Below are 21,862 nucleotides of genomic sequence, written 5' to 3'. Positions count from 1 at the left end.
CAGCAACTCTGATGGCCAGATAGTGCAGATTGAGTTTTATCTAATGGCCTGGGCTAGAATAGCTGCTGAAAGGTTCAGCATGATCCAAGGGTCAGATCTGCTGGAAGGTTCAATTCATTGTTAAAGTAGGGGACCTCAATTTTGACCAGTCAACTGATCTTTTTGACGATCAGGTTACAGATTCAATACGCCCAATATTAGGTCAGTCTATGCTATTGATATTAGACTTGACAAATCAACAAATAGCAATTTTTGAATGACCTCCCAAAATAGCAAATATTCAATCCAACTTGGAATATGAGAATAGCATTCCATAAGCAAAATCAAAACTTGATTGTAGGAGAAGGTTTAGAGCAGTAACTGAGGAAGATCTGTGGAAACTGTTTACTGCTTGCTACCAGAAATCCCAAAGAGACTAGGAGAATGTGTTGCAGGTTGCTGATGGTTCTGTCAAGATATGGCGTCACCGCTTGCTGTATGCTTGAATGTAGTACTTTAGAAGGAAGAAAGGATAAAAGAGCTGCGACCTGAGTGTCCCACCGCAGCGTCTGAATGGTTTCACCACCTATCAACACCTTGAATCACCACAAGGTGGGTCACTGCTTCACCACAGCCAAGAGAAAACAAAATTAGGTTGCCATGCTGCCCCGTTGTTGATTTATAAATGCAATTTAAATAGACTGGGATACTCCTAGTTGACCTCCCTTACAAGTGGTAGACCGCTTAAACACTAAAAGATAAGAACTTAAATTGAACCAGCGAACCACCGGTTCAGCCAAAACTTAACTAAAAACACTTGAATAAAATAAAAGAAGCTTAAACTAAAACAAAGTGGACCCTAACAGAACTGGCTCTTGCTAGGCCTTATTTTTCTTGGTTTTCTATGCTGGTTGGTCCTTAATTCTGCGTCACGTATATTTATTAACCTCAGGCCCAATCCAATGTCTTTGGGCTGTAGACATGCTAATATGTGGTTCATTTGTTTTTTGTTTTGTGGCTGCCCTCTTGCATCGGTTTCTGGTTATACCGTAAAAGTAAATTCTCCTACTGTTTCAGTATCTGGTTATACGTGAAAGTGAAGTGAATTTTTGTACCTTTTCATTATCTTCCATTTCAGTGGTCACCCTTTCCTGAAGAAACCATCCCAGTTATACAAGCGTTTTTGATAAATTAATTCAATATTACCTGCTTTGTGGACATTGACTAATGCACTGTCTTGAGTTCTTAATGAACCTTTTTTTTTTTTTTTTATTAACTTAGTTATTACATTTCTGTTAAAGAACTTGCGGCAAATACCCATCTAAAGTGATAGTGTAATAGCTTTGGTATCTGATTTATTGTTATCTTTACATTTTATCTTTCCATTTTGAGTAATGTACACTCTCTTTGTTCTTATGCTTGATGCTAGTAGTTGTAAAGAAGATATGTTCAGATAATCAGATCGGGAACATTTTTCCCCAACTTCATTCCAGTGTTATGGAGGTGCATGCATCAGCTGGACCCCTTGTATATAACCCATCTGGCACTCGCTGAATAATCAGCACTTTGTGTACGTATATATTCAAGAAAAAACCCATATTGTAGCCATAGTGGCTTGCTCTCGTTGATTAAATAAAGGCTGCTCTATTATCTTGCAAATTGGTTTAGGCCTAGGCTTTGCTGTCTGCATTTGTATTTGCCCTGAATTACTTAGGCTTTGTTGTCTATCTCCCTGGTTTTTTTTTTTCTGTATAGTTGTATATGTTGTTGACATGGCATGTTAGTCTTTTTTGTTATGTTATACTATCTTTCACTTATGTTATTCATTACTTCTAAGTGTTTTAACAGTGGACTATATTTATATTTTGTTTTTTTTTGCCTCACTGCAATTGGGCAGGTGCCTCAGCTGCAGGAGGCCTTAGCACCTTTCGTGCATCTCTAGCTCAGCTTCATTTATTTCTCTTATCATCACCTTGCCTGCCAAGTTTTTGTTTCTTCTATAATGCAAACACTGTAGGTTTCACCTTCTAGAGTGGATGTCTTAGTTATTATTATTATTTTTTTTTCTTCTGATGTATTTTCTAGTGGTGCAAAAGCGATTGAAATCCTAGAAGCTTATGAAGGGACCCTAGAGGATGACTATCCTCCGGACAATGAACGTTGTGAACATGGCGAAATGCTACTATACAAGGTATAACCATATAACTCTTGTCCTGTAATAAACATGTATTCATAAGCCTGTGCACCTTTTTGCTGTGTAATTGTCGGGATAATTTTTTCTGCTTGATGAGGTATGGTTGGTTGAAATAAATCAACACTACCAAACCTACAGAAGACAGAATTGCAGTAATCCAAAACACAGCAGAAACTTTAACTAAGTAGAACTCCGAAACGATGAACTGGATGAAGTTGAAAATAAGATATCCTAGAGAACCTATGGATGTGCTTACGTGGTAAATATCAAAGGAAGTTAACGGTTGGATGGTGAGAAACTGACGTGGACAGAAATTAGTGAGTCACAAAACATCAAAATAGTAAGTTGAGAGAACTGATATAACTCACTAACCAGTCGTCTGATGAACACATGATTTATGTTGAGTGGAGTAGGGATGGAGGAGAGTAGCATAGTTTAATATGCGCACAAACTGATGGACAGAATCTTAGAATCCAAATTGGATGAAATTTAAACTAGGTTGCTGTCCAACTGGATATAACAGGCATCATAAAAATGCTGGAAAAAAACTTAGAGAATATGAAGGAACTCATAGCAGTGTTAGCCTGTTAGGAAATTAAATAAGAACAAAGAAGAAGGTTAGAAGTTAGAACTTACCTAGGGATGCCCACGGTAAGAGTTTGAGAGCTGGAATGCTTGCTAGAACAGTGTATGGCAGTAAAAAGAGCACAAAAGAGAAGTGAGGAAAGAAGAAAACGATATGATCAATAGGTATCACCACCTATGGCTTTTGGTTGGCATCACCACCCTCCCAGCCTCCCTCCAAGGCTTCATCGCTTGCTTCACCACAAGGGCTGCGATTGATTCACCACAGTGCACACACTCATATAGCGCATAGTTTTCTCAAACATCAAATCTGTGGGCTACCTTTCCCCTCTTTATTTATAATAACCAATGGCCGCAGTACAAAATTAGTAACCTTTACTTGGCTGCCAAGATATTTAGGAACTTTTAGAATGAAGATCCCTTGCTATTACAAAAGTTAGAAACTTACTAAAATAAAAAGAGACTCTTAGTTGCTACTAGCCTACTACTTTAATGACTTATAGCCTATTACATGGATAAAAACTAAAACGAAATAGTAACTACTAAAAGATCTTTGCAGCGCCAAATCTCTCCCACACAAGCTGGCTTCATGGGGCCCACATCAAGTCCACATGGACGGTGTTTTTCCTTGAACTGCATCTGTATCTTTCCTCCTTTTGCAGTGTAATTGTTGGGCTAATTTGTTCTAATTGTATCAGGTTCAAACTTTGATCTTCTTATTGGTACACTATGCTTGAATTTGCGTTGCATTTGTACCTCTTAACATCTAAGTAGCTCAACTAAAAGGGTGCCATACCTCGAGCAGAATTGGATCACTGAGAAAACATCTCATCCTGCATTACAATTGGAGCAGCTAGTGTTTGGAATGGATAACTGATTTTTATGTTGATGCGGGACATAGCATGATTTTTGTGTGTGTGGGGGGTGGTGGTAGGGATGAATAATGTGGAAGATCTGCCATAATTTCCACGGGGAAGAAGGGCAGCCGGAAAGGTGTTTTGATCCTAATGGAGGCCAAATGTGACTTGTAGGCACATTTAGAAAACAGGGAAGCGATTTGGCTTTTGCAAGCCAAGATCCAGATGCCTGGGAGCGATGAACTATCTTTTTCTCTTGTTCCAGTCTTTGGTATTAATGATTGGTTGTGACTTGTGAGCGATAAAGAGAAATTTTTCTTACATTGTTTTCGGAGGGTTATGATGTAGCATTTTGGTCTGTGGGCTGAATGCAACACTTAAGTGTATATTTCAGGGGTGTAGGATGCTTTGTTGGTTGTTGATGTAGAATGTTTTGATCATGTTGATAGTGGGCCGAATATGTAGGTCTTACCTCTTGGATTTTGGTCATCCTATTTTCTTGAGGAAGTTCTTATCCATAGCTATAAGTATGGATATTATAACTACCTTTAGTCCAAAATGATTCGGATGTTTCACCATCTTCTTTACAAAAGTATGCCAAAAAGTAATATTTGTCTTTAAATGTTCACCGAAGATTGTCTCTAAATCCACATTAAGAGAAAAGAGCAATTCTTGATCGAGGGGAAGGTCATGGATAAATTTATTTGATTGCAAGGAAATTCGTCTTGAGTGTTGCAACCCAGATGATTGTCAGAGTTTTATGGCACAGAAAATGGGATTGTTGTAATTCTAAAATTCAAAATGAGGTCTTTATACCTACCTTGAGAATAGAACAGAGTAGCCCATTTGTTAACTACCAGCGGAATGCGGTACAGAAACTTTTATCGGAGCAAGATCCGTAAGTGCACATCTTCCAGCTATATCTATTCCCCTTCTCCACCTTCAAGTGAATATCTTTCTAATTACTTTGACATGCCTTTGTGACGCACTTCCTAACTCCCGAATCTCCCATGGCATGGATGAATATTATCCTCTTCATATCTCTTATTGGGAGAGAACTAGAAGTAAAACAGTCACAATATTAAGTTTTATTCTCCGCTCGGGGACTAATATCATATATAATGGATGAAATGAGAATGTGGTTGTTTGGCCTCTCATTTACGACAATTATGCAACGAGATGTTAAAATTTCTGTTGTGAGTAAAAAGTCAATATTTGTAGTGTTTTCTATGTGCTTTGTCATCTCAGTGGTGCATAATCTTCTTGATATTTCACTGCAAAGTACTTAAGTATATCTTAATTTTAGGTGTCCTTCACACGTATCTCTGGAATTTTTGCAGATCTCTTTATTAGAGGAATGTGGTTTTCTTGAAAGAGCTCTTGAGGAATTGCACAAGAAGGAATTTAAAATTGTAAGTGCATTGTCTTTTTCATGGCGCTAGGGATATTTGATGTTTTTGGGGATTGAACTTAATGGTTCAATATTCTCTAGTTTCTTACTAATGTCTTTTCAGGTTGATAAATTAGCCTTCAAGGAACAGCAGGTCTCTTTGTTGGTGAAACTTGGTCGCCTAGGGGAAGGAGAGAAAGTCTATAGGGTTTTGCTAACCATGAATCCTGACAATTACAGGTCACACTCACTTATAGTTTAATATGGCATTGTGAAAACCTTTTGCTTATTATGACTACTTATCATTAATTGGTGACAGTGAACTTTAATCGTAGTGAAGGTTGGTTCTTTTTCTTGAAGATAATGTGGACTTTTATTTCTAGACACAGATTGTCTGTACTTGTTTTGGCCAAATTCCTGTTGCTATTGTAATATACATTAGTCAAATTTAGGTCTGTTGTCAATTATTATCTTCAGTTTCTCATTGATGTTGCTTAGGCCTGCATTAGTAGTTATTATAGCTGACGATATTTATTCTAGTCTGAACTATTATTTCAATGCCATAAAGTTATGGAATTGTGAAGGAAAGCAGATAGGCCAGAGGGAGGGAGATGCACAACAGGTTTAAAAAAGAACTCAAGCACGTTAAGTTGGTTATCTTACTTATTAACATTGGAGCGAATTACAATATTATTCCTCTCTACCCAAAATAACAGATATAAACTAAAAGCAAACTGCCAAGCTTCTAATTATGTGTTTCCACCCTTAAGTTCATCGTCTCTGTTAAATGAAATGATTAGATTTGTACCCAAGAAAACCAGATGGAGCAGTAGTGGTCCCATGTGGGCTCCAAATGATCGACCCCTGAAATAGAAATTATGCCCTTCCTTTATCGTGTTTTGTCTGAGTATTGTGAGGGTAGTGGCTCATTTTATGGTCTTAATGTACTTGTTGATTTATATACTGTTAATGCATGCCATATGACCGGCTTTTGTTTTGATCTTGCAAGCAGCAGTTAGTTATTTCTCTCCACTGCAAAATATTTTCAATCCAATGCCAGAAACAGGAAAAGCCACGTGTCATTAGGGTTGATTTTTTGCTTGAATTATGAATGTGATGCAGATCCAGGGTTCTAATAACCCGATTTGGATTGCTTAGGACACACTTAAACAACTATAATCCAAGTACAAGAAGCGGTGGCAAGTTTGTAATTACATGAAATGGCACAACTGTAATAAACTGAAATTTGTAACATAATGGCAAAGTTGTAATCCCTTGGAAGTTCAACTTAGAAGAAGCAAAGTGCTAAGGATGTAATGTAAGACTAGAATCACAAGTGATCCTAATCCCAAGCAGGACCTAAAAATCTGGTCCTCAACTGATGGCTGGTTGGAAATTTATGCTCAAGGAATGAAAAAGGAAGTTTAATGGATCTTCTGCAGTAGCAGCAGCAGCAGCAGCTACAAGCCTTGGGTAGCCTTAAAATTTGAGTCGAAGGACCCTGGTATGAATGCGATGAAGCCTTCAAAAGATGAGGTCGAATGGCTCAATAATCAGGAACTTATAGCAGTAACACTGCTGCCCAGAAAATCAGGTTACTGCAATAGTAAATAATGAAACAACACAAAGAAGAAAAGGAATTTGATGGAGGGGTTGAGAAGGGAGGAAAAGAGTTAGGGAATGGGCATCTAACCTCTCAAGGTAATAGCTATCTCAAGCTTAACAAAATTAGAAACTGACAAGTAACAACTGAACTTAGAAGGAAGCTAATCTAATCACAAATAGGAAACTAATTGCTTAACAAAAAAGGAAACTAACTTGGACACAAAAATAAAAACTAAATATCATGCTAGCTGGACCAAATCAACGGCTGCTGGAGATCTTTTCTTGGAGCTGAACAAGGGGCAGTTCTATAGCTTTTAGAAGATCTTCCTTTTGAAGACCAAAACCTGTTGAGAAAAATACTGTTCACATGAGAACACCAGTTATGGAAGCTGCTGGACAGGCTGGATTGATGGCTGCTTGGACTCTTCTAGAAGAACACTTAGGGAAGTAAAATATGCACTATTTAAGGGGCCTCTATGCTGGTTCCTTGGCTGCAGGAGTGGACCAGCATAGGTGCAAAATTGGGGCCAACAAGGCTGGCTCGACTGGTCTAAACCAGGTCCAGACTTGGGATAGAACTGAACCATGGTTTGGTCAGTTCGAATCCTCCTTTTGACAACCCTATCTACATCAGGATGTCTAACATAAGGCTAAAGGGTAGTCCTGGAACAAACATGAAATATAGGGTATGAAGAAACTAGGGTAAAAGGAGGGTAGATATGTAACAAGAAAAGAGGAAGTTAATGATAACAAAAGGACATTCCCAAAGACCTAAACTATCGTGAGAGAGGTGGAACACACGCATCGTCTTCAACCTTGTGCTCAAAACAGAAGCGGAAGGCAGCACTGGTTTGGGTCCAAGAACTCTGCCAATAGACTTCTGTTGGTTCTGCGATTTCAAGGGTAAGTCGATATTGAAGATATCAATTGATTGCACATCATTACCAGCCCAAGTAATAAACCTGAGAGACGTATTGATGTCTGAAACTGCAAAGGGCGGAAGAGGGCTTATCTGATCTGAAATTAGTTCTGCAACTCACTACTGTATTAAGGTTTGAGGGTGGGACTTTACAAGTAGTGTCGCCCTAAGCATGTAATAGAATCCCAAGACTTGAGGCTGTTAGAAGGGAAGCACTGTGAGAGATTGAAGTCTCTTTACTTTACCAATCGATTCAGCAATAACAAGGGAAAAAAAAAAAGCAGAAGAAATATCACTGGGAAGAAGTAGAAGGGAAATGATGAGAAAGAGAAGAGAGACAGAAGAAGCTCGCACAGAGAAAGAGAGGGAGGATGGTCACACAACCTGATTCATACCAAACCGGCACAACTCAAATAATTCCATTCTTCAAATCTCCCCAGTGAATTGGGTTACAAGCCTTATAAGAAAACTAAAATAAAAACTACCTAATTGAAGTCTAGAATTGTAATAGAAATAAAATCTCTTAATTACTTCCTAGAACCTAGACTGAAAAAATAGAAACACAATAAAACTCAAATTGGAAATTCCCTACTTGTCCAATAACTACCCAAAATAAATGATTACATATATTAACAAATAAAATAAATCCTAAATAATTAAAATATCGTACTGAACCCAAAACCCAATTGACCCAGTTCATCTCACTCTAGTTTAGCCACAATGAAAGAGTGAATCTTTGTGGTGTTTGCCTTTTCCACTTTGAAAGAGTAATCGTCCTTGCTATAGGCTATAGCTTTGGACTTCGAATGCAAAGCTGCGATCTAAATATTCAGTAGTATAGTTGTAAACAGAATTACTTTGTAGCAGTTGTTCCATGGAGCCAACTGGCTAGCGTGGCTCTTGATGTTGCTTTTTACTCTTCTTTTAGGCATGGTCTCTTGTTTTTCTCTTGGAAATGGTTTGGATAAACATGCTAAAACCTGAATTTTAGTTACTTTTTCCATTTTCTATGCCTTTAGTAGCATGACCATTTTGCTGGAGATTTTCATCCCCAATAATAGAAACTGCTTCATTTTCTGGCCAATTGGACCTGCTTCTGGTTTCTGCAGTTTCCGGTACACTGTTATATACTCATTTTTCATTTTGTTTTTCAAAATTTTCATAAAATGCTGTAGAAGCATATAGTTCTTGACCAATGTTGATGCCTGCTGATGTGATCAGCCTGCAATAAGTAGAGAAAATTCTAGTTGATGTGCAGAAACGGAGAATATTCAAACCTATTGATGTAGGACTAGGTTTGACAAGCCAAACTAGACCCAAACAACAGGATCTTGTAAACCAAAGAACAACCAAGAACCCAATATACCAGCTATAATAAATCAGCAGAAAACAATAATAAATCAGCAGTCCATCGATCTCAGTGTTTCAGAATTTCTGTAGCTGAATAGAGACCAGGAAAAACAGAGGCTTAGTAGTCCAATAACAGAGGCTGAACCATGAACAACAGCTACCAATTTTAATACATCAACAGCTGGAACAATCGAACCAGAATTCTGGACAGAAGTGAGTTAGAACAGAGATCGACCAGATTTGAAAGATTTAATATATCAGACAATCCCCTAGTCAGATTACTCTAAAAATTGGATCGAGTCTTCCATACAACAAGGGTAACACTCGACCAGAAACTCAAAGCCATCGGGTGGCCAGAACTCCAAATAGACTAGGTTGACAGAATAGGAAACAGAGAGTTTAACCCAGAAATTTCTGCAGAAAAATTCAGATTACTTACCTGAGATGGCTGAAGAAGAATAGTAACAATAAGAAGAAGAAAAAAAACACTTGAAAAGAACCTCTTGGGCTTCACACCGCAAAGAGTCAATTGGATCAAACACCAATTCCATCAGCCTTGATCAAACACAAGACAACTCTTCATGAAGAAGACAATAGCAACATCCATTATTTTTTTATCAAAATCATTCTAGGCTTTTAGGAGCCTCCTCTTCTTTATTTATAATGTTAATGGGGGAGGGAATTACAAAATAGAAGTTTCCTCAAAAAGGAAACTAAATATTCTCCCAATACAATAGTTACTAAAAACTGAAATTGGAAACTAACTGAAATTAGAAACTAGTTGAAAAAGGAAACTAACTACTAATGACTTGACTCAATTAATAACTTGACTCCTAAGGAAACAAATATAACTCAAATCAAGCCCAACTAAAAAGGAAACTAATGAAAATGGAAACTAACTAGTTATCCCGTATTCAATCTTAGACCCTCCCTTTTAGACCCATAAAAGTGGCCTATTACACTCAAAACACATGAGATCAAAGGCCCAACATGTATGGAACCCAACCCTAAGCTTATTCCTAATAAAACAAGCCTATTTAGGAAACTAAACTGCATCAACTCTCCCCATCTTGAAAAAATTCGTCCCCGAATTTTGCAGTGATGAGGGGGAAACAACATATCAGTAGTAGCTTTGACCATTCCCAAACAAAACTCTGGTTGCTTGTAAACTTGTGGAATGTAGTCTTCAAGGTGTGGAGCTTTCTCTTCAACGAACCATGATGGCATAACAAACTCTATATGCTCAACCTCTGAATCAATACCAACTGTGAATGTCATGTGCATAGAGTCGTCAATGTTGGTAACCTTCTCATCAAGGATTGGAGGAACAATCTCTTCCTTCTCATCATGAGTCTCAAAGACTTGTTGTGGAGTTCTTTCAATCACTACCTCATCTTCCACATCTTTAGTCTTGCCTATTATGCTCTCTTCAATGTAGAACTCTTCAGTTGAATCTTTTATCTCTTGACCTTCTGTCTTTGAAGCTTCAAGAACCATCTCTTCAATGTGAACCTTGACTTCAAGTTCTTTTGGTTTGAATAGAGGTATCTTCACTTCACATAGAGGAGTTGTGGCTCTTAGGGGTGTTGAAGTGTTAGGTTTAGTGGCTGGAAAATTGTTCTTTACCTCCCCAGCTTGGAAACCAAACCTTCTAACTGGTTGTGCTAGAAGCTCCTCTGCTCGTAGGGCCTTGTCAAAACAATCCCTCACTGAGTGCACTTCAACAACTCCGATACCCCTGTTGATTTCAACTCGCAATCCCAGTCGAAACCGAGATAACAGTTGCCTTTCATTCTCCCTTATGCCTGTACGAGAATAAAGTGCGTCAAACTTGTTCATGTACTCGGCAACAGTCATAGACCCTTGACGAAGAGAGTTCAGCTGGTCTTGTATGCGAGCTCTGAAGTTGCGTGGCAAGTATTTATCTGATAACTCAAGCTTCATCTCTTCCCAACTAGTAGGTTCTCTACCACGGTCTTCCAACTCTAGCTCATAGGTCCTCCACCACTCACGAGCAGCCCCAACTAGCTTAGCACGAGCTAGTTTCATCTTCCGTTCCTCAGGTAACTCATAATAGTCAAAATAGTCGTCTAGTGCCACTACCCAATCATAGAACAATTGGGGGTCATATCTCCCATCAAACTCCTTCAGATCGAGCTTGACCTTCTGTGAATCTCCAGAATACCTCTGTTGCACGGGACGCTCAGTCTCAAAATATCCTCTTACATGCTCTTCAAAAGTAGGTTGTGCTACCGGAACCCTCTGTGGTGCTCTCAGATTAGGGTTTGCTCTCCTATTAGTCAACTGAGTAACCACATTCATTGGAGTGTCCACTTCGGGTGTTGTCCGTGAACTGCCAGTAGGCTGTTGGGGTGGGGTCTCTTCATTCAACAACCTGGCATCCAATTCAGCCTTCAACTCAGCCTTTAGTTCAGCTCTCATATTCTGTATCAACTCCATAATAGAAGCTAAGGTGGGGGTGTTGTTCTCAGCCATGCTCTGATACCACTTGATGTAGGACTAGGTTTGACAAGCCAAACTAGACCCAAACAACAGGATCTTGTAAACCAAAGAACAACCAAGAACCCAATATACCAGCTATAATAAATCAGCAAAAAACAATAATAAATCAGCAGTCCATCGATCTCAGTGTTTCAGAATTTCTGTAGCTGAATAGAGACCAGGAAAAACAGAGGCTTAGTAGTCCAATAACAGAGGCTGAATCATGAACAACAGCTACCAATTTTAATACATCAACAGCTGGAACAATCGAACCAGAATTCTGGACAGAAGTGAGTTAGAACAGAGATCGACCAGATTTGAAAGATTTAATATATCAGACAATCCCCTGGTCAGATTACTCTAAAAATTGGATCGAGTCTTCCATACAACAAGGGTAACACTCGACTAGAAACTCAAAGCCATCGGGTGGCCAGAACTCCAAATAGACTAGGTTGACAGAATAGGAAACAGAAAGTTTAACCCATAAATTTCTGCAGAAAAATTCAGATTACTTACCTGAGATGGCTGAAGAAGAATAGTAACAATAAGAAGAAAAAAAAACACTTGAAAAGAACCTCTTGGGCTTCACACCGCAAAGAGTCAATTGGATCAAACACCAATTCCATCAGCCTTGATCAAACACAAGACAACTCTTCATGAAGAAGACAATAGCAACAACCATTATTTTTTATCAAAATCATTCTAGGCTTTTAGGAGCCTCCTCTTCTTTATTTATAATGTTAATGGGGGAGGGAATTACAAAATAGAAGTTTCCTCAAAAAGGAAACTAAATATTCTCCTAATACAATAGTTACTAAAAACTGAAATTGGAAACTAACTGAAATTAGAAACTAGTTGAAAAAGGAAACTAACTACTAATGACTTGACTCAATTAATAACTTGACTCCTAAGGAAAGAAATATAACTCAAATCAAGCCCAACTAAAAAGGAAACTAATGAAAATGGAAACTAACTAGTAATCCCGTATTCAATCTTAGACCCTCCCTTTTAGACCCATAAAAGTGGCCTATTACACTCAAAACACATGGGATCAAAGGCCCAACATGTATGGAACCCAACCCTAAGCTTATTCCTAATAAAACAAGCCTATTTAGGAAACTAAACTGCATCACCTATGTTTGATAGTGATCAGATCTGATCCTTTTCAGAAGGTCCAGATTTAATGAGAATTATGTAGAACTTATTACATGGAATTGTAGGTTTGAAAATAATGAATAAACTGACAAATTTGGAATAGATGGGTGAACTAGGGGCATTGATGGCAGGAGAGAGAAATTGGGAGAAAATTGATAATAGTTGTCAAGGTGTCGCCCAGGCGTCGCCTTGACTAACATAAGGACTCTTGTAACTATGCCTAGTATTCTTGTAGCACATGAATAAACAAAACAATATCTTAAAACACTTAAATTTTACCCCACGACCTGTATATTTTTTAATAAAATAATAGACACTTAAGTAACCTGTGTGACCTAGTTATACCCTTAAAACTATATAACAAAAATTACAAGATTGCCCTTGTTTATAGAAAACCGATCTAGTATTTTGTTTTAACAAATCCTGTCCATCCAAATAGGCATATGTTATCATACAAAAAAAACTCTGATCTAACTCAGTGTTATGTGAAAAAAAATCAATCTCTGCACATCATTGATGCATTTGCTGCTGGAGTGACCACTTATGTTACTTTAACCCCCTCCTTTTTCCATGTTTTGGTTTGATTGTCAATGATTATTGCAGTGTAATTTATTGTTATAAGGATTTCATTGTTTTTCCTCTCCTTTGGATATATTTAAAAAAATAATAATAATAAAAAAAATAAAAAAATAAAATAGAGCTGATTTCATTGTCTGACATGTCCTATTCAGGTATTACGAAGGCCTGCAAAAATGCATGGAGTTATGCTCAGAAAGTGGCCAGTATTCATCAGATGATATTGATCGGTTGGATACCTTGTACAAATCCCTTGGGCAGCAATATACTTGGTCATCTGCTGTTAAGGTAAGTTTTTCCTTTGGTTCTGGTGCTCAGTTCATGACATGGATTTAAGGATCACCATTGGATTGTTAATAGATGTTGATCCGTTAATAGTGCAGACTGTATTGATCCCATCTATCATATAGTAGATCAGCTTATACAGTATCAGCATTGGCCTTTAGCTCATTGTGTCATCCTACTCTCCTGGGTTCCAATACCAAGTTTGAGTTCTGGCTTTATGATGAGTATTATCTGCTTCGGCTTTTTTCTTTTCCCTGGCGGGGGTGCTTGAAGAAATGAACTAGAAAGATCTATAAAAAGGAAAAGGAAAAGGAAAGGAGAAATTGAAGGACAGTGGAGGGATATGGGGTTGTCTATCAGTTTAAGGTCTTAATGGAGGTTTGTGGATTTTATAAGGCTGGTTTGTTGTTTGTTTGTTGTTGTTGTTGTTGTAGATGGATAGACTGAACTATGATCACATACTAATTGGTTTCTAGACATTATGTCCAGGAACTAAGAAGGATCACACCTTCAAGAGATTTTGATTGAACACCAAGACTGGTAGCAAAGCAATTTTCTTCAGTTAAAATATCCATTTTTATAGGTTTCACATGGCTAGACTCCCACCTAACTGAAAAATAGGTAAATTCTTTCATGAACTTCTCCATAACCTTGCCAAAAAAAAAAAAAAAGTGGAGGTAATTAACATTATCTAAATACTGGAGATGTCTTAGGATAGAGGCACACTCTGGCACTCCAGCCCCTACCCCCACACAACCCACCCCCCCAAATAAATAATAAATAAATAAATAAAAGAAAAAAAACAATAAAAAAGGTTGTGTCTTCCATCAGGATCGATCTTAGGGTTGATTACAAGGCTCCTTTTCTAGACACATGATTGTAAGCATAATAAATTGGTTATATACTTCTCCCAACAGCACGAGAATGACAATATCCAACTGATGTATGAGCTATTAACATTGGCTCAGGCAGTATCCATTCTAGGCTAATCATTCCTCCACCATTACAATTCTCCATGCTTGCCAAAAGAAAGTGGACGTAATCACACTATCTCAACACTAAGGACATTCGAGAACCGCCTACTTTAAAATCACCCCACTTGTGCCCTTCGTTTCTCCCCTTAAACACCCCCCCCCCAAAAAAAAAAGAAAAAAAGGAAGAATGATCTGCCTTCAGAAGTGATCTTAGTGTTGATTACAAGGCTCACTGACGTAGTTTAAAAGAACAGGAAGGCCAAAAGCAAACCAGGCCATCAAACTGGACCAAGAACGGATTAATAGGCTTAATTTTCAGTTCCCAGTAGGTTGTATGGGCCATGGGCATTATATTTTTGGGTTTACTATTGTAGTGGGCCTATTCTATAAGCCCAAATTTTAGGTATTCAAGTCCTATACGGGTTTAAGTAGTTCGTATCTATTTTGTAATGTTCTAGTATAGCTTCCATGTTCAAGAGAGATTTGAGTTGTAAAGGATCCCTCCTACCATACATAGGGGTTTCCTGTTTTGCTTATTTCCATGAAGTTATGCATAGTGGATCATACCCACTACCATTGATTTGGGAAATAGTTTAGCCTTGAGCTTGTGAGTTTTGTGATAGGTGGCATGGTTTTGTGGGATTCAAAACTGCTCTACCATGGGATGCAGTAGGGAAGCCTTGGTGGAATGCCAAGACTGAAGTTGGTGGGATTCCTTTGCTACAGTTAGCCAGTTAGGTGTGAGGCCTAACATATCCTTCTTTCCTTCTCTTGTTTCTTCTATCTTCTTTTCCTCCTTCCATTAAAGGTCAGATTCTGACTATTTTTCCATGTTGCAATTTCTATTTGCTGTTTCTTTTTATCCTTTAATTTTCTATTCTGAATCCTTACTATTAGCATTGCTCCTCTTAGTTTCAGACCTGGATTTCTACAGCCAATACAGCCCACTATCAGTCCATCGTTCCACTGTTTTGCTGACAGTTTATTGCTTTGTCTTGAGTGCTGTTACAACACTGATAAGCCTCTCTACTTCTGTTTTTACAACATGTTACTAATTCTGATTTACTTCTTATTTCTGTACTGCTTGGTTACTAAATCTGTTATGTGATTCTAATACGGTTCTCGTTTGCTATTCCTTGATTTTAGTTACTAAGTTTTTTTTTGTAGTTAGTGTGTCTCAGTTTCTAATTTTGAACCTTTTCAATTAAGTTCTAATTTCTGTTTCCAGTTTCTATGTTTAGTACCATACGCTTCTATTTCTGGAACTTTCCAAATCTGGTTTCTAACTACTAAATCTGAATTATTATTTTGAGAGATTCTATTTTGGGTTCTTACTAAATGCTGGTTTCTATTTTGAGCCCCTAATCTCTGTGAGCATGGATTTACGTGAGATTTTCTAACCCTATTTCTTTGGTGATTAGAATACCACATTACTCCCTAGTCACTTGTTTGTAAGCAGAAAAAATGGTTGTATACTTCTCCCAACAGCAAAGGAGACGAGCTATCAACCTGGGCTCCCTTTCCATTGCCATTGTATTATATTGAGACATTTTTGGTAGTTCCTTTGCAGGTTATTATACCATAGACCTTTCTGCTTGACTTTGATAACCAGGGATTTGGATACTAGGGAATTGTTGTTTAGTTCTTTGGACCTTGGTAATATTGGCTTATTCCTATCTAAAAATGTAAAATGTTCTTTTGCTTCAGTTTGTTCTGAGGTTTCACTTTACACTTGTGCCAATTTTGCAACTAGGTGAGTGATCTGTATGACTTAAAATTTCTGATAATCTGTAATGGACTTTGTTTTCTTATGCAGAGAATACCACTTGATTTTCTACAAGGTGAAAAATTCCAGGAGGCAGCAGCTAAATATATTAGGCCTCTCTTAACCAAGGTAATGATTTGTAAATTTGCTTATGCTTTCTGCTTGGTTATCCAAATGTTAGTTCTGTTTTGGTTTATCTAAATTGGCCTTTAAAACTAATCTCATGTCTCTCTGTATTGTTGTCCTGTTTGTAGGGAGTTCCTTCATTGTTCTCTGATCTTAGTCCTTTGTATGATCACCCTGGCAAGGTTAGTTTGATTGCTCTGTCTGTGTGTGTGCATGTGTGCAGAGGAACATTAGGAATTTGTTTTTGTTGGATGTTTATTCTGACAGTTGATCGTTTCTCGTTTTCGTGTACCTTCTACAGGCAGATGCTTTAGAGCAACTGATTCTTGAGTTGGAAGATTCAATTAGAACCACCGGAGCATATCTGGGAAGGTACTTTTTGAATAATAAAAAATTTATTCTCCAATGTTATTATTGGAAATGTGAACAAGCTTGCAACCAATGTAATCAATGTTCTAAAATTGCTTTTCTTTTTTCAAAATTTTAATGGTCAAATTGCATCTGGGTTGATCAAACTGAAGTTCTTGAAATCATAGTGTTGAGTTTTCTTAATTTCCTTGCTGTACTTTTGAAGTTGATACAATTTTTTTTTGACTTGAAAATGGAGGGTGTTTTGGGGGTGGGGGGGGGAAGAAGAAGAATTATTTTAAGATCAAGGAAAGATAAAGGGTAAGAGGAGGAAAACATGTTTGAAATCTTAATCACCCCCCCCCCCAAAAAAAAATACTAAATAAAATGGAAGAAGTTATATGAAGGATAAAGACGTTGAAAAGTTTTGATTCTGTTAAGACTACTCAATTTAGAAAGACCTTATTTGGGCCATTGATGGGTTCTATTGGCCTTGGGCTACTTGTTTATGGGGTTAATTTGTAATGGACCTAAATTATAAGCCTATAACTGGGACTGAATTCAGTACACAGGATTACTGGCTTGAGTTCTTAGATTAAGATACGTTTTAGCTAGATGGAGTTTTGTCTTGAGTCTATTATGTCAAGTCAGTGTGTAAGTGATTAGGAGTACTTTTATGGTCCAGAGTTTCAAAAGATCTTTTGTAGTTGTGGTAAATTGTCACTTCTCTTTTCTTCTTAATCGTCTGATTTCTTCTTCTCCTTACCGTTTTCTTCTTATTTCTGTCTACCTAAAGCTATCGATATCATATTCTTATTATTTCTTCTAATTGTTCCATCTGAGATTCAAAATTTGATATTCTGAACTTTGTTCGAATGATACCTAATCAGTTTCTTAGTTCAGATCTTTGAGATGTGTTATAGAATTTCAGTTTCTTGCTATAGCTTGAAAGTAAGCAGTCTGGAATTCATCTACTAAATCTGATCTGATTTTCAGGATAGATAGATCACTTGATAGGTCTGGTTAAGCTCTACACTCGACCAGAATTTCAACCAAATCTAGTTGATGGATGTTGAGATATCGAATTTCTCTTAATTTTAGTCAATTCTGTCCATATTCTGATACCATCAACTTGTATAGTGATCCTGGTTGTAGTTTATGCTTCGAATGAGGACCTTAGGGGGTGTTTGGTTCGGTAAATCAAATGGTGTATATATCGGATATGAATGTCAAACTTTTGATAGACATTCTTCTGAATTATGTTTCTTTTTGAAAAATCGTTTGGTTGCCTTGAGGTTGGGGCGTCAATCGGTCGGTCCGGCTCGGTTTCGGTCCGGGTTGAGTCGGTTTCGGTGTGGGAAAGCTGAAACCGAAACCGAACCAATAAGGAAATTCCGGTTTCGGTTTGGTTTCGGTTTGTCTTCGGTTTCTTAAATCGATTTGTAACCGGGTTGGTTTTGGTTTTTGGTCCAGTTTGGATTCGAATTTCCATACAAATGTATACAAAACTATGCAAATTTTGATTTTTTTAATGAACTTTGGAGTGCTTTGGTTTCTTACCGGTTTGGTTTCAGTTTCGGTCCGGGTTTTGAGCCGGTTTTGGTTTGGTTTCGGGTTCATCCGGTTTCCGGTGCGGTTCGGTTTGGTTTCGGGGTTGCAATACTCCAAACCGAACCGATCCGAACCGAACCAATAAGGCTTCGGTTCGGTCCTTGTTGTTATCGGTTTGGTCCGGCCGATTTTACCGGTTCGATTTAGGAATTGACACCCCTACCTTGAGGCTAGTACATGTTTCTCGCGGGTTGAGATATTGGCTTTCGTAGAGAACTTCTTTCCGCTTTCTCCTTTTATATTAGGTGGTAAAAAGGTTGCTCAAATCTGAGTTTAAGTGTTGAGGTAAACTCAGATTTGGAACACATCCTTTGTAATATGGTCATTCATGGGAAGGAGGGTGCTCACTTATGAGGGTCAATCTAGTGGAACCAAACAACTCCAAAAATTAAGAATTATCATTCTAAAGAATGTCATTCCAAAGATTTACCAAACCAAACATCCCCTTAGGTAGTTCTGAAACTGAATGCTAGCCATCTTGTCCTTCAATTAAGTTATTGACAAAACCCCACTGTCCTAGTGACAGTGAGAGTTGATTAGTCTTGCCTACAATACCATCCTAGATGATTTGGATTTGATGTAGATTTCCCATAGTTAAAGGGTTAAAATTTGTCGTCGTTTTCCATAGTTGAACTTTGTCATTGTTTATATTTTTTCGCAATATTGTTATTTATTAACAATAAAGAAAGAAATTTAAATTATTACCAAAACCTTTTAAAATGCAGGCAAGAGAAAGAGCCTCCGTCAACACTTATGTGGACGCTATTTTTATTGGCTCAGGTTTTTTTCTCTACCATATCTTGGTTAAATATCCGAATGTCTTCTATCCATTTTTTGATTGTTTTTTATTTGTTTTATTTTTATATATATAAATAGCACTTATCTTGGGGAATTTGATCTGATGCAGCATTATGACAGACGTGGTCATTATGATATTGCTCTCAATAAAATTGATGAGGCCATTAATCATACACCAACTGTGATTGACCTCTACTCAGTCAAGGTTTGTTTACATTATTTTTAAGGCCTTGTCAATGTTATATAAGCTATTTGAGGTGTATACAGTGCATATGGTAAATTTTTTGTTATTAAAATAATTTGCAGGTTAACTATCATTTATTAATTTTATTTCGCTTTTAGCCTGTCACCTTGCTGTTTATTCATTATACTCTTTGAGCTTCATTTCACCGTGTTGCCTTAGAGGATGGGGCCTTCAGTTGAGCATTAGAGGATGATCCGTGAATAGTGTGAAACTGATAAATTTTTAGCTGTCCTTTGAATGCTGTGCTAGTGTGCTTTGCTCGTTATGCATTGGCAGTTAGCCTTTAAGATTGTCTTTGGGGAAGGAATTTGTTGATTAACTAAAAAAATTGTCCATATTTGAAGGAGATTCATTCCTGGTTCTTTGGGTAGAAACTGTGTTCAGATAAATGGAAAGTTATAAAAAATTTCATTTATTTTCTGTTCAGTGGACTAAAAAAATCAGTATTTAATTTGTTTTTCCCGAGTCCTGCTTGAATGAAGTGTATGATATTTGTTCGAGTTCCACATTATGAGGGAACCCTGTGGTTGATAGTTTCTTCCCCTAATGCTGGTATTTTAGGTGGGATTGTGGTGTTAATTGGTTAAAGGGTGATTGTTTGAAAATTTTCCAAGAATACTAGGGTGTCTTACGGCTGGTGTCCTTTGCATGTTTCAAGGTCTCAGTTTCAGGCATGGTTGTCAGGTCCAAAACCGAGTTCTGCTGAGATCTCACCGAAACTATGTATTTTTTGACAAGAAGTTTCGGGTGGGTTTCAGTGGCCTTATGGCCAATTTAGGTATTGGAACTTGTCATCTATACTATTTTAGGCCTTTTAGATGCAATGGAAATATTACTGTGACTTCTGAGCCTCAGTTGGTTAGTCTACGGCGTATGTGAGCTCTGCCCGCTATTCAACACTATTTTTTTTTTGGGGGATGAATAAATAATTCATTGCCAAGAGGAGAATAATATACAAGGGAAGAGGGGGGGAGGGAAGGCTTAAGCCAACATGGAGAAGCCAACCCAGGGGCAAACAAGAAACAAAGACAATCATTATCTACTAAACAAGATAAAAAGGGAAAGGGGGAGGGGGAGGGGGAGGGGGGGGGGAGAAGCCAAATGCCATCAAGTGGGTTGGATGAGATCTACCTGAAGGTTCCAAGAGGCAATAATGTGGGTATTCCGGCAGGAGATGTTAACAGGACGAGGTTGAAGGGAATGGGCTTTAGAGGCAACATCAAAGCTGATAGCTTTCCAAATCTTATCTGGAGATCGAGATTTGGGGGTCCATCTACGGATGTTTCGCTCCATCCAAAGATGATTAATGGTGTCACAAATGGAAGAGCCAGAGAAGGTCATGTCGATCCATATCCATTCTCTGTCAAAAGGGAGGATGGATATCCTAGCAGGCCAGCATTTGGAAAGGGACAATTTTCCAAATGAGGGAGGAGAAGGGGGCAGGAGAAGAAGAGATGGGAGATATCCTCAGTACCATGGGGACAGAGATAGCAAGAAGGGTTGGCTGGGATGTGGCGGTGAATGAGGAAGGATTGAGTAGGGAGACAGTTGGTCAAGCAACGCCAAAGAGTAAAGCTAGGGAGGGCCAGGGAACTACCGAAGAAGGGGTTCAGATAAAAGACCAAGCGAAGGCAGAGGAGAAGGTGCCATTGGAGGAGGGGAGCCAGATACACTTGCCATCTCTACCTCTATGGCTAGGAGGAATAGGGAGGGAGGTCTAGAGGTCCAAAAGAGGGGGGGACCAGCCAACGGGGGAGAGAATAGAGGAGACAAAAGCATTGGAAGGGAGGTCAGAAGAGCAGATGACTCTAGGAGAGAGAAAATGGGATAAGATGCCCGAAGGATGCTAGGGGTCCTCCCAGAGGGAGATTGATTGCCCATTTCCAATGGAATAGGAGATGGCTGGAAGGGCAATGGGCCTATAATCAAGGATCTTTCTCCAGATCCAAGAGGCATTCGAAGTGAAAGGGGCAGTCCAAAGGGAGTTGTGTTTGAGAAATCCGGAGATGGTCCAATCGACCCAAATGCTTTTATGCTTGGAGACAATTTTCCAGATTAGCGAGGACTCCAGCAGAGTTGGCATCTTTGATTCTCCTGATCCCAAGTCTACCTTCGGATATAGGGAGATAGACCTTCTCCCAACTGAGAGGCCTAAGGAATTTGGAGGAGTCAGAGCCCTTCCAAAGGAAAGAGTACATTAGACTTTCAAAGGATTGAATTACAGAGGCAGGAAGGACATAAGTACTGGACCAAGAAAGATACATGGACTGGAGGACCGATCTAATCAAGGTAAAAGTGTGCACACAATATTTAGTACTACTAGAACACATAGTTCAAGTAAAAGTGTGCAATAAATTAAATAAGCATCAAGAACTAAAAGACATCAAACTATAAACCTTTTAATAAATCAGGCATCATACATGTTTTGTTAGTAATTGAAAGAAAGAGTAACATATATTAGAGTAAATAGTAGTAGTAACAATACAAGTGGATGACTCACCTTGTGCTCATCCTAGAGTCCTAGGCTCATAGTAATGAAACGTGTGCCGGCCCGGATCATAACCACCATATTGTTGCCTAGCCATATTCCCCCCCCCCC

At 38.3% G+C, this 21,862-nt stretch overlaps 1 protein-coding gene across 2 annotated transcripts in view; it reads left to right on the top strand.

The window, feature by feature from the left end:
• The window catches only part of LOC122075231 (N-terminal acetyltransferase A complex auxiliary subunit NAA15), a 54,043-nt gene that overhangs the window by 12,117 nt on the left and 20,064 nt on the right, over positions 1 to 21,862 (top strand). For both annotated transcript variants that reach the window (XM_042640189.1, XM_042640187.1), the window contains exons 6-14: positions 2,065 to 2,170; positions 4,956 to 5,027; positions 5,130 to 5,245; positions 13,268 to 13,400; positions 16,188 to 16,265; positions 16,391 to 16,444; positions 16,564 to 16,634; positions 18,947 to 19,001; positions 19,129 to 19,224. In XM_042640189.1, the coding sequence (XP_042496123.1) occupies positions 2,065 to 2,170; positions 4,956 to 5,027; positions 5,130 to 5,245; positions 13,268 to 13,400; positions 16,188 to 16,265; positions 16,391 to 16,444; positions 16,564 to 16,634; positions 18,947 to 19,001; positions 19,129 to 19,224 (781 nt within the window). The remainder of the gene's footprint in view (positions 1 to 2,064; positions 2,171 to 4,955; positions 5,028 to 5,129; positions 5,246 to 13,267; positions 13,401 to 16,187; positions 16,266 to 16,390; positions 16,445 to 16,563; positions 16,635 to 18,946; positions 19,002 to 19,128; positions 19,225 to 21,862) is intronic.

The sequence above is a fragment of the Macadamia integrifolia genome, chromosome 4 (assembly GCF_013358625.1).
Source record: "Macadamia integrifolia cultivar HAES 741 chromosome 4, SCU_Mint_v3, whole genome shotgun sequence".
NCBI classification, from domain to species: domain Eukaryota; kingdom Viridiplantae; phylum Streptophyta; class Magnoliopsida; order Proteales; family Proteaceae; genus Macadamia; species Macadamia integrifolia.
The sequence above is the reverse complement of the archived record's forward strand: the minus strand, read 5'-3'. Positions and strand labels throughout refer to the sequence as shown.